A 13,325-nucleotide genomic window follows, 5' to 3' on the forward strand; every position below is an offset into this window, starting at 1 on the left:
CTGTGTTAATGTGTTGTGCTGGCATGATTGAATAAGAAACAGCAGGGCTGCTGGAGATTTTAAAACCATTGCTGGACAGTGTTTTAAAAACTCCAGAAGTACTGCTGCATCTGATCCAATACACTACACAGTAACACCACCTCCACACGTCAGTGTCACTGTAGCACTGAGAATGATCCACCACCCAAATCATACCTACTTTGTGGTTTTCTTTTAGAGGTCCTGACCATTGAAAACGAGGTGAAACGGAACATACAAAATATGCAGGGCAACAGATGGACTACAGTCTGTAATTGTAGAACTACAAAGTGCTCTTATAGGGCAGGAGAAGCTGAGAGATTGGTGACTGAGTGTGGAAACTAAGTGGTCATAATTTATGGTAAAACCTTTTTGCATGATAATTAAATGTGACCAGGTAAAAATAATAGTATTTTGCTTTTCTTGAAGGTATTCCACAAGCCAATGACAGAATCTGGACGACTGACTGAAGCTGAGATGAACATGATTTTTGTGAACTGGAAAGAACTGATTATTTGCAACACCAAGCTACTGAAGTAAGAACTTTGCTAAGTGCTGCCACCTTTCTCTCAGTAGAGTGTATAACTGCTGTGTTCAGTGCTCAGCTCCAGGGTTCTGGCCTTTTGGGTTCATACCACATATGTACATGTAAAGTCAGAGACAGTAGCTCATCTTTTGCTGATAATTCTCATCCTTCATCACTTGTCACTGAGCGTTGATGGCTGGTTTTTGGTTTGTGCACTATGCAAAAATCAAGCATTTAATTACACAAACAAGCACTACTTTTTTGTTATTATTTGGTGTGTTTTGTTCTCCAGGTTTCTCTGCGGTTTTGTTACTTATATTATAATTTCTGTGTATGTTAAAGGGCTCTGAAAGCGAGGAAGAAATCTGGAGGTGAGAAGATGCCTGTTCATATGGTGGGAGATATTTTGGTCATGGAGCTCTCCCACATGCAACCGTATATTCGTTTCTGTAGCTGTCAGCTCAATGCCGCCGCTTTACTGCAGCAGAGAACTGATCAGGAACCAGAGTTTAAAAACTTCCTTAAGGTAACACTCAGGTCTAGTTAAGCTCTGTTCCACTAACTCTTGCTCTCTTTGATTTAGTGTGAACTAAACTGGAAATTCACTGATTTTTGTTTGCTCAACTGAAATATTATTACACAGTACTATTTGGTAGTTTTTTTTTCTTTTTCCCCCATTTTCACCCACCTACATTCTACCAAGTAACTGTGAGTGCAGAGGTCACAAACCCTTCTTCTAACAACACTAGCTTCAAGTGCCTGTTTAAGACTTTTCCACAGAAAGTGTGGTTCTGACTGATTTTTGCTTTCAGAAAATTGCTACAGATTATCGCTGTAAAGGGATGCCTTTGTCCAGCTTCCTATTGAAGCCAATGCAGAGAATCACGCGTTACCCTCTCCACATAAAAAATGTGAGTCTCTTGCCCTTCTCGCAGTTGTTCTGTTCAGAAATAAAGGTGTGCATCTAAGAGGCTGAAATAATTGTGTGCTTGTGTCCATCTTCAGATTCTTGAAAGCACGCCAGAGAATCATGTGGATTACATGCAACTGCACGAATCTCTGGAAAAAGCAGAGGAACTGTGCTCCCAGGTGAATGAAGGAGTGCGAGAGAAGGAGAACTCTGATCGGCTTGAGTGGATCCAGACTCATGTTCAATGCGAGGGAATCTCAGAGGTGGGCAACATGCTTCTCTAATGTTTTTATGAAGACTAGACATTTGCTAAAATCCCAAAACAATATTAAAGCAAAATCAACAAATCAAGCTTTAATTTTTCTTCAATTTCCTGTTCTTTTTGCTCCAACAGAATCTGGTGTTTAACTCTCTGACAAACTGCCTTGGTCCTCGGAAGCTACTGCACAGTGGGAAAGTGTATAAAACAAAGGGCAACAAGGAACTGTTTGCTTTTCTCTTTAATGACTTCCTGCTCTTCACACAAATGGTTAAACAGTTCACTTTCTCTGGGTCAGACAAACTCTTCAGCCCCAAGTCCAGCACCCAGTACAAGATGTACAAAACAGTAAGGGTTCAACCTGTGTACTCTTCATTTTAAATAATGAATATCAGTAAATATTTCAGTTCAGAATAAAAATAAACACTTAATTTCTATATATTTGAAGTACTGTTTAATATTTATCTTTTTTAATAAATGCTTGCTTTTTTGCGGCCGACAAATTTGTCAGTTTAGTAAAGCTAGCTAGCGAAATACAAAAATAAAATTTAAATCTGAGAATGTGCACTCAGAATTGTTTGAGTACAAATTTAAAACTGTGGATAATATATATAATTGAAGCATCTGTGACAAATGAACCTGACTCAACTGCTCTATCCATTATTAGCCTGTGTTCCTGAACGAAGTTTTGGTAAAGTTGCCCTCTGATCCATCCAGTGATGAACCGCTCTTCCACATTTCTCATATTGACAGAGTTTACACTCTCAAAACGGAGAACATCAATGAGAGGTGAGTCTCAGTCCTCTATTCTAATCTCTAATCAGTCATCTAATCCAGTGGTTCCCAAACTGTTCTGCAGTGTCCCTTTATGTAGATGTGAATATTTTCCAGCCCCCACCCCCCACACACACAGTCCATGTGCATGAGCATGTCCTTTGACTCTATTGTACCACTGTAATTCATATAAGACTTTAACCTTTAATTGAACAAAAAAATGTGACAAATCACCATTACAGTAGCATTATTAAAAGTGACATGCATTATGTATCTCATACATTTGCCTTGCTGTGCCCACATTGCAATAACCCCTCACTTTGGGAACCACTGCTATAATCTGAATAATAATAACAAAATAAATACTTGCTTACTCTTCTATAATCTAAAAAATACTAACATTTAAGACACTGTAATCTGTAGAACTGCGTGGGTTCAGAAGATCAAAGCAGCTTCAGAGGAGTTCCTCGAGACAGAAAAAAAGAAACACGAGAAAACATATCAAGGTGACATTCTAGTGCTCAGTTCATCTGCATATAATCTCAATATTTCTTTAACAATTTACAAGTAACCTATAAAATATCTTTTTAATAGTAATTAAGTCATTTTATTTTTGTATTTTACTTTCAGCTCGTTCAATGAAGGCCACTGGAATTGGTCGTCTGCTGGTCACCATTCAGGAGGCCACAGAGCTCAAATCTTCTAAACCCAGTGGTGAGATTGAGTTTTATCTTTAAAGATATTAATACTGTTGAAAGTCATGTTTTTATAATTTTCTCTTATCCTTCTTTTCAGGGAAGAGTAATCCATACTGTGAGGTGACAATGGGGGCCCAGTGTTACACGTCTCGAACTCTGAATGACACCCTGAACCCAAAGTGGAACTTCAACTGCCAATTCCACATTAAAGATGTGTACCAGGATGTACTCTGCATCACCATTTATGAACGAGAGCAGTTTTCTCCTGATGGTAAATTTGATCTGTGTTGGAATGTACTTGACTAAATGAACTTCATTGCAGCATAAAGGAGCAATCTGTAGGATATTTTCCGTCATCCCGCCCTCTGTCCAATCATTTTACAGTCCACCGTGTGGCCAGGTCTACAAACAGGGTCTTGCACCCATGAAATTACCAAGAGTGAATTTTATATTTTACCAGACTCAAAAAAGAGACAGAGTAAAATGAGAGGAAATATTAGCCTTATATATGAAAAATTAAGGCAGAAAAGCAGCAACACTACAGAACAGTGAGAGAGAGAGAGAGATGGCTAGTTTTCTGCTGAACAGGTAACAGCAAATAATTTCTGAAAAAAAATATAGAAGTACAGACACATATGTATATATAAGGAGTAAAAGCCATAGGTTTTGTTTTAAACGGACACATCTAAGGTGGAACGAAATGTTTGACTATGAAAACTGTGGATAAGAAGATCTGCCTCCTAAATGACATATATTGTAGAAAGGAAAATCGATAAGTAACACCAACTTTGTGTAGTCTAAATATTTCAGGTGGATTTGGACAGAAAAGAATGGCGGCCACATGTTCACTTTATTGTGTAGGTTGATGTTTTAGTGAAATGATGAACACATTTCTGTGTAAATATGTCGGTTATGGCACATTCTGCTTAGCTATTATGGCCTAAGTTTTTAAACTCATCTCTTGCTTGTTCATTCAGTTTTCCTCAAACTGGCAACCTGTTCGAGCTTCACTTCTGGGGAGGAGTGGGAGGAGGCAGACAGATCTCCCCACTGTTTTGAAACTGTATTATACTTCTGATTTTAAATGTTTGGTGTCAGTATTACAGATTGCTCCTTTAAGTACTTAAGTACTATTTTGAAGTATTTCTATTTCACATTCCACATTAAAAATGAACTTGAGATCTGTCTTTTGTACAAATTTGGTCTAAATATTGTGTATATTGGGGTATTAATTGTCACATAAATGAGAGGAAAGTGTGGCTTTTTTTTTTCATTAGAACAGCACCAGAAAATATTTTATCATAAACTCTTAGGCCAATTTAGATTCATGATTCATCTCTGAATATCACTCATCAATGATTGTTCCTCTGTAGCCCAGTGTAACCTTGTTTTACTCTGTTTAGATGTTAGTGCTTATCCTAGTTCATTTAGACAGTTTCTTAGTTCTGTGTTAACTGTCTTTTTTTCCTGAGTCAATCTCAAGATTAAAATTGAGCTTGAAGCAATTTTTTAAGCATGGTATTAACTTTTTTGTTGTACTGTGTATCCTGCTTTAGACTTTTTGGGGCGGACTGAGGTTCCTGTGGCTACAATAAAAAAGGAGCTGGAGAATAAAGGGCCTGCAACCAGACGCCTGCTTCTTCATGAGGTTCCCACTGGAGAAGTATGGGTCCGACTTGACCTTCAGCTGTTTAATGGAAAGACTCCATAATAAAAAGACAACTCTTTAATATAAAGTGATAAAGCTCCTAAATGAGGATATTATTGGAAGAACCCAAGCTGCTTCACTCTTATCTTTCCTTTGATTGTTGAACCTGCTGCTGAATTTTTTGCAATTTGCAACTGATTTGTTAAACATGTGACTTAAAATGTAAAATTGTGGTTTTGACAGAATAGTTTACCACTGGATGTAGAGATATCTCAGGACCTTTCATATACTGCATACCATGCATATACTGTTTATTTTGCTGTAGTCCTTGTTCTTTTCCCTTTTTCCTTTAATCGATATGTGAATTGATCGGCAGTAGATCAGGTTTGGCAATCAATCTTGTAAGGGAACACTAAATTGTTTTTTTTTTCTTTCTTTCTTTTTTTTCTTCTGTGTATATTGTCTAATCTTATACTGTATCTGTTTTAGCACCTAAGCTTTATTAATATAAAATCTGCCAGTTTCTCAAAAAAGGGATTTTGTTAAAAATCTCAAGTTATAAAGAAATGGTAGGTAATGATCTATTATTTTATTTTACAGATTTATGGTACAAATGAAGTGATTGCCTAGGAGTGATAACTGTCTAATCACTGTTGAGTTTGTGTGAGTTTTATTTATTTATAATTTATGTGCCTCAGACTATCCACTTTAGAAACAGTTTAGTTTGTATTTCCTGCCATCAAATTTAAACCATTAGTTTTAACGCCAGTTCGTAAAACATGTTTTAAACAAGTCTAGGATCAACGACAACATTTTACAAGCTCAGTTAACACCATCAGCTTTATAACACCATCAGTGTTTACACTCTCAGCTTTACTTCATCAGGTTTAATGCTCACCCTTACACAATTCTCTTTCACTTCAACTGTCCACATTTAAATTTCCTAACATCTGTAAACCTTCCTCACTTTTCAGAAAATTGGGATTTTTTCTTTTTGTTTTTTGTAAGCTGGTAATTCTCCTGAGCCTTTTTATAATGGGCCAAAGGGATGGAAATTTTCCAATATTTTCAGTGACTGAGTTGATTGCATTTTATAAATTTAAACACTTAAAATGTGATGCCTGCCACACTCAAACTTGGGATGCTTACCACTGTCTTACATCTTTTCTTTTATTTACCTGATTTAAGATACTCACTATTAAAGCTTTCAACTGGAATTTTTGTCCTATCTTGCTTGATGCTCAGCCTTTGTCTGATTCTGCTCTTCATGATTTTACAGAAGAGGTCAAGCACACACACAGACACTCTGTTAATGAAGCCACAATATTTCAGTATGTGCAAAATGATGACATGCAATGTCTTGCTGAAATAACTTTAGACTTACCAGAATAATATATTGCTTTGATGGAAGCACATCTCACTAAAAAACAAATCTACATCATTGGTAACTTCTCATGTATGTTAGTCATCCGTGCTGTGGGCACTGATGCACATCCCATGTGGTTAACAGTTGTTGGCTTTTGTAAATTTCACTGAATGGTGTTAATCTGACTGGTACCTTTTTTTCATTGGCACTGGTAACATAAGGTTCACTTTTCCTGAGAACAATCTAAATCTTGGACCTGAAACTTAGTTTGCAAAGTCTGAGCCTTTGATAAATGCTCTTTTTAATGCTTTATTACTTTCACCTATTTATAGAATGTAATAAAATAAGTAGCTAATTTATTCAATACAAAGTTCACTCTTACTTTGCCACTGTCCCAACCCTTAATGTGCTGCAGGTATCAAAATGCTGAATATACATTCAAAAAATACAATCAAGTTGGTGGACGTTCTGAGTTATGTACATGTTCAAGGAAATCAACAAATCACAGTTTTTGGGGGTTTTATATTTGGCAAAAAAACTTTTTTTTCAGGAAACAAATTTCATACTTTTCTTTTAATTGTTACTGCTATAATATTTTAATTACTTTTTGTGCCTTTTTTTCTTTTGGTTGTGTTTTCTTTCTGTACTGGGAATGGGGGCTTGGCTGCAGATTTATTTTAAAATGATGCAAGCAAAGACCCAAGCAACAAAATCATTTGGGAAGCAAATAAAATTTTACATTTTTTCCTGTTTTGTTTCTGATGACTTTACTGAAAGTGCCCTAATTATTTTACAAAACAATTTTAACAATTGAATCATTAAGATGTAAACTAAAGAAACATAGAGTCTGAATAGTTATAGATGCTGACAAATTTTTGTAACCCTTATTTTTGTAACCTAATATAAAAATATTCACAATGTTCTCATAAATAACTTAAAACTGACTAAAGTAATTGGCATACATTGCTGTTTTTTCCAGAGAAGTCAAACTTTGAATTTTGATGCAACAGCATATTTTAAATAGTAAGTAAAAATTTCGTGGACAGGAATGATTTAATTTTTAGCCTAATATTTTGTTGCATGTTTAATTTCCATAGCTCTGAATTAGACTTCTGTACCTATCAAAAGATAGTTTAACCCATTCTACCTGAGCCTACTGCTCTAGTTGTGTCATGTTTGAAATGTGTCTTCTCCAGACTGCATGTTTCAGCTCTTTCCACAGATATGCCAAATACAGCAAAGCAACCCCAAACCATAACCGCCGAACCTTCTCCATGTCTCACTGCATGGTATTCTTTTTTTTTTTTTTTTTGAAAGCTTCATTTTTTTTTTCATATTTCAGAGTTAATGTGACTAGCCAAAAGTTAGAAACTGGAAATTTTGTTTTCTTTTTTCTTCTCAAATATTTTTAAAAACCTAATTCCAGTCTACATTTATGTTTTAACTTTAACAGAGGACTCCTCCTGGGTCTTCAATAGAGCCCACTGTCACTCAGAAAGACATAGATGGTGCAATCAGACACTGATGTACATTGACCTCGGAGTTCACCTTGTAACACTTTGGCCATTTTTGTTGGTTCTGTGTCTATCATATGCACTATCCTTTTCTATCTGGGGTCATGTCCAAGGAGGTTGGCTACTGTCACAGGGTTCCTAATAATATTTGAAACGGCAGTCACAGTAATATTAAGCTTCATGGAGATGGCCTTATAACCTCTACCTTTAACATGTAGAATTTTATTTCTGATATCCTCAAAAAAAAATAAAAAATAAATCACACTATAATATCAAACAGCAGAGTGGCTATTTTCTTGCTGGTTATATAATGAAATATGTGATAATGAAGTTTAATTGAAATATTAATCAGCTTCAGCTAAGGTATGCTAAGCTTCGCTAGATTGGTAGGGATGGGCATTTTAAATAATTTAAAGGTTCGAGTAACTTCATTGATATTCTGTGGTCTGTGTGCACTTAATTTATCAAGGCAGTAAGTTTTAATACATAATCTTATTTCGCTGAGTACTGGCTAAAGTCGTAATGCTAAAAGACGCAAATGTGAATTGCTATCAGTTACAACGCTGCAGGAGACCTGCCATGGCTTGGCACTGGACATTGACTGAAATATTGGACAGAAACAGTTCGTTTCACTCTACGTTGATTTATGTACTAGATCATTGTACTATAAATGTATGAGTAAAGAAAATTCTGTATTAGCTGTAATCATGTTACACATTATTTCTTTGTCTTTTGTCTTGCTTACATATTTGTCATTGTACTGGTTTTTGGTTGTCACATTCATAGTGTACGTATTTTTGTATGTTTCTCTAACTTTGGTTTGTTTTGCATTTGTAGTCCATATCAGATTTCTAGTCTCTTCATTCATTGTGAGCAAAAAAAACAAAAACAAACAAACAAAAAAAAACATCACATGACCCATTCAGTCACACACATAAATCTACCCTCCCCTCCAGGCCAGAGAGTGACCTCTGGCAGCTGTCTGGGTTCTGTGTGTTAAATACAACGTCAGATGTCTCTTCAACGTTCTAGTCTCTTCATTCCTGGTGAGTCCAAAAAAAATCACATGACCCATTCAGACACACCGTGGGTGCCAGCAGACGGCAACCTGATAGCAACCTCTGATGACCATTTGGATTCTCTATGTTAAATACAATGTCAGGTTTCTAGTCTCTTCATGGCGAGTCAAAAAAAAAGTCATATGACCAATTCAGACACACCCATATATCTAACATCTACTCCAGGCCAGTGGGCAACTTCTGGGTACCATCTGATGGCCAACAGATGGTAACCTGATCGTGACCTCTGCTGTTGATTTGGATTCTGTATGTTATATACAACATCAGATTTCTAGTCACTTCATTCACAGTGAGTCAAAAAATTTAAAAAATCACATGACCCATTCAGACACACCCATAAATCTAACATCCACTCCAGGTCAGTGGGCAACTTCTGGGTACCATCTGATGGCCAACAGATGGCAACAATGAGGTCTGTTAAGGTGGAACTACCCAATATCCAATTTAGGACAAACATTACCTTTGGGTCCTGGTACCACATCTGTAAAACAATGGGTTTTAGTTGGAACCATTAAGGTGGAGCTGCCCTGTTCCACCTTAAATTTATGAGGGACTTAGAGCTTACACCTTTTCTTCACCATCTTTGAGAACTTTAGTCATCTGATTGGAAATGTTATCATATTACAATTGGATGTAAAGCAATTTGTCTCTTTCTTTAAGTGTGATTTGGGAGAGTTTTCTGACTGCATGTTTTAAGTTCTGCCCAGTGTGGGCAAGGCCAGTGAGATTACTCACTGTGCTCTTTTGAGCAGGTGAGGCAAACTGACACAGCCCGAATTTATCTAGTTCTCTGCTCCTTTGGGGCCTGAGTGCATTACACCAATCCCCTGGAAGAAAAGTAGGGTCAGACTCATATTTTTAGTCACCATCGTTGAGAATCCTAGTTGGTTCTCCAAAGCACAGGGTACACTGAGCGAAGCCCTAGGGCTCCCTGACCTTGTGAAAGTATATATTTTTTAAAACTTGGAATGAATAGGGGGCGGCATGGTGGCGCAGCAGGTAGTGTCGCAGTCACACAGCTCCAGGGACCTGGAGGTTGTGGGTTCGATTCCCGCTCTGGGTGACTGTCTGTGTGGGTTCGATTCCCGCTCCAGGTGACTGTCTGTGAGGAGTTGGTGTGTTCTCCCTGTGTCCGCGTGGGTTTCCTCCAGGTGCTCCGGTTTCCTCCCACAGTCCAAATCACACGTTGATAGGTGGATTGGCAACTCCAAAGTGTCCGTCGGTGTGAGTGTGTGACAGTGTGTGTTAACCTGAGAAGGACTGGTGCCCCCTTCAGGGTGTATTCCTGCCTTGCACCCAATGATTCCAGGTAGGTTCTGGACCCACCGCGACCCTGAATTGGATAAGCGGTTACAGATAATGAATGAATGAATGAAAATATCCAGGGTCAATCTCTTAAATTGAAGCTTAGCTCAGACCTCTAGTCTCTTCATTCATGGTAGGTTAAAAACAAAACACCTGAGCAATAATTCAAATAGCCACTCCAGGCCAGACAGCAATCTCTAAAGGCCATCTGAATTCCTGGTCTTAAATAGGACCACAGATCTCTGTTCTGTTAATTCATGGTGACTTAAAAAATAAAAATAAAACAAAAAACTTAGCAGTATCACATGACTCATTCAGACTCACCCATAATTTGACTAGTCACTCCAGGCCAGAGAACAACCTCTTCCAGCCGTTGGTATTCTGTGTCTTATATAGGACCAGAGATCTCTATTCTCTTCATTCATGGTGACTAAAAATACACCCAAAAGTACCACGTCACCTTCAGACACAACCATAGTTTGACTAGTCACTCCAAGCCAGAGAGCGACCTATGGTGACAAATTGAATTCAGTGTCTTAAATGGGACCAGAGATCTCTAGTATCTTCATTCATGGTGACGTAAAAAAAAAAAAAAAAAAACCATCAACAGTATCACATCATTTGACTAGCCACTCCAGGCCAGAGAGCAACCTCTGCTGGTCATTTGGTTTCTGTGTCTTAAATAGACGGACAGAGCTCTAGTCTCCTCATTCGTGGTGATTAAAAGAAAAACCCACCTTAGAAGTATCACACACACTTCCAATTCAGAGACAAAAGGCACAACACTACCCAAGCTTCCTGGAAGAAAACAGACAAACTTATGTTTTGAAAAATCATTGAAAAGATGAGTTTGGGTTCTCTGCTGATTCTTAGTCAGTGGAAATAGTCGTATTATCGTGGGAGAATTATTTCTTTTTCACCACGACTGAGAGCACAAGTCATGAGGTAGGAAATTAAATTTGCATTTTTTCCCATCACCGTCAATGAGAACCCTAGTTGCTGCCTCGAGCCTGAGGCTCCCACTGGGGGTTCCCCGAAGCCCAGGGCCCACCGTAAAGCGGAGCCTGAGGCACTCACTGGGGGTTCCCTGACCTGATTTAAATAATTTGTTGCTATTAAAAATTTTAGAATGAACAAACTATCCTGTGACAATCTCTTAAACAGGAGCTTAGCTCACACCTCTAGTCTAAAAAAAAATTAAAAATACCTCAGCAGTATCACATGACTCAACCACTCTAGTCCAGTGTGTAACCTCCGGGGGGGGGGGGCAATCAGATGGCCACCACACGGTAACCTGATAGCGACCTCTGGTGACCATTTGAATTCTGTACCTTCAGGTAATTTGTCTTTGAACTATGTGAATGCAATTCTAAATTAGAAAATAAAGCTAAATGTGGACCCATGACTGAATATTTTTAAGATTGACAGCTGACCTTGAGTCTGTCTAGAAACACATACATATGTACGCCAGAAAGCATTCTGAGTTTAGCCCACCAGCATTTAAGACCAGAACCCTCTTGCAGCACTTGATTCCTACCACAAGGAATGACCAGGTTGGACAAAACCTAATTCAAGACAATGTACTTAATGAGTTTTGTATTTTTCTTTTTCTGTTGTTCAACTATAATCATGCTAATCACAGCTGAAATATTTGCATTTTTTATGTGGAAAATTGATCAAGATTTTAGATGTTTATCCATACATTTTTATAAGTGAACTTGGATGGGCAGCAGGGGCTTTTGCTCTGTCTGGCTAAATTTTTTTCTCTCCTCCTCTCTATGTCACTAACATTCTTCTCTGCTCTCTGGTCTTTCCTTGCAATGTACTACAAACAAATATAACTGCATCTGTTCCAATTTAATTATATATATATATATTTCTTAGTATTTTCAGGTAAATGATTCTGTACAAGAACACCAGACAATACAGTATCAAGACCGAGAAAATGTATTGCCACATTCCAGACCTGCAAGCTTGTATTCTCGAGAAGGGACTGACTGCCAAGGGAATGCCCAGAAAATGGTTGCTTTGCCTTAATGACCCCATAAGGTTTGGCTTGCGTCAATCTGTACTGGCACCAATCATAGATGTACGCAAGCAAGCACAAGTCAGGAGAGACACTTGTAACCCCTATTTGGGTACAGTTCTGGTAGTCAGGTTCAAGGTATGAATAAGATGTATAAAGATAGGAATACCATACTTCTCAGCTGGGCCAATCAGAAATATACTAGGCTCGTCTACAGAACCAGGGCAACCAAATGAGTGAGAAACCACACTGAACCAATAGAAGTTTGGTTGGAAGAGGATAATAACACTTCCATTTCCAAAAATAGCCATTACCCGGGTAATTAAAATAAAACCAAAATAACAAATAGTCACAGATAGGAAAATCAAATGTTCACCCACAAACATCTATCAAAGTGATCACAGTTCTCAATTCACCCTTGTTTACTTTAAGAAATAAGTCTCGTGTCTGAGGGATTCACCAGGCTGGAGCAAGTGCAGAGTCTTTCAACTGTGGGATGCAAGTTTTAGCCTACCACACTATGAAACAAGGTTGCTCATTGTTAATGGTGAATGAGTCACTGAATCAACATATTCAATTATCTACATGAAGAAATTCTTCCAGGTTCAAGGGTCTGGGCTTGGCTCGCTATCCAAGGGATCCACCTGAATGCAGTGTTCAATGTCTCTTTTCTCTCTCACCTAAAAAACCTGACCAATGCAGGAAATTCAGAGCAAATTCCCCACAGGGCAGACTGTGAAGAACCTTCATTTTCAGCTCACAGTCAGTAATTATACTTAATAAGAGTGTTTTGTAATGTTTTACTGCACTTTTATTAACTTATATATCTGTTTTATTACAGCTTGGGTTGTAGAAATCCAGAAACATCAGTTACCCGTGTATATCATGCAAGTTCATTGGCTGATAACTTTCTAGGGCCTTGTAAGCCGATCACAATCAAAGAACAAAAGTATGCAGGGCATTAATAAAATAATAAAATAAATATGAATTCCTATGTTTGTCATTATTCACAATGTATCATGTTTTGGTCTAATTTCCCTCCCAACATATGAATGAATTTTTTCATAAATATTATTTATCTATTTTCTTTCCTGTGACAGGTTCATTTGATTAGTCTGTTTTAACATCTGGTGGCTTCTTTGCTAACATGGGCTACACACTGTTAGGTTGAAAACACCTGCATTTACTGGTATTTATTTTGG

General features: G+C 37.7%; 1 protein-coding gene across 2 annotated transcripts in view; it reads left to right on the forward strand.

Moving 5' to 3' along the window:
- Positions 1 to 7,039, forward strand: part of itsn2b (intersectin 2b) — a 36,725-nt gene extending 29,686 nt beyond the window's left edge. For both annotated transcript variants that reach the window (XM_066670531.1, XM_066670523.1), the window contains exons 30-39: positions 448 to 554; positions 887 to 1,070; positions 1,357 to 1,455; positions 1,550 to 1,717; positions 1,849 to 2,061; positions 2,381 to 2,502; positions 2,911 to 2,993; positions 3,118 to 3,201; positions 3,283 to 3,456; positions 4,742 to 7,039. In XM_066670531.1, the coding sequence (XP_066526628.1) occupies positions 448 to 554; positions 887 to 1,070; positions 1,357 to 1,455; positions 1,550 to 1,717; positions 1,849 to 2,061; positions 2,381 to 2,502; positions 2,911 to 2,993; positions 3,118 to 3,201; positions 3,283 to 3,456; positions 4,742 to 4,896 (1,389 nt within the window). In that variant the 3' untranslated portion in view covers positions 4,897 to 7,039. The remainder of the gene's footprint in view (positions 1 to 447; positions 555 to 886; positions 1,071 to 1,356; positions 1,456 to 1,549; positions 1,718 to 1,848; positions 2,062 to 2,380; positions 2,503 to 2,910; positions 2,994 to 3,117; positions 3,202 to 3,282; positions 3,457 to 4,741) is intronic.
- Positions 7,040 to 13,325: the final 6,286 nt, after the last annotated feature.

The sequence above is a fragment of the Hoplias malabaricus genome, chromosome 1 (genome assembly GCF_029633855.1).
Source record: "Hoplias malabaricus isolate fHopMal1 chromosome 1, fHopMal1.hap1, whole genome shotgun sequence".
NCBI lineage: Eukaryota > Metazoa > Chordata > Actinopteri > Characiformes > Erythrinidae > Hoplias > Hoplias malabaricus.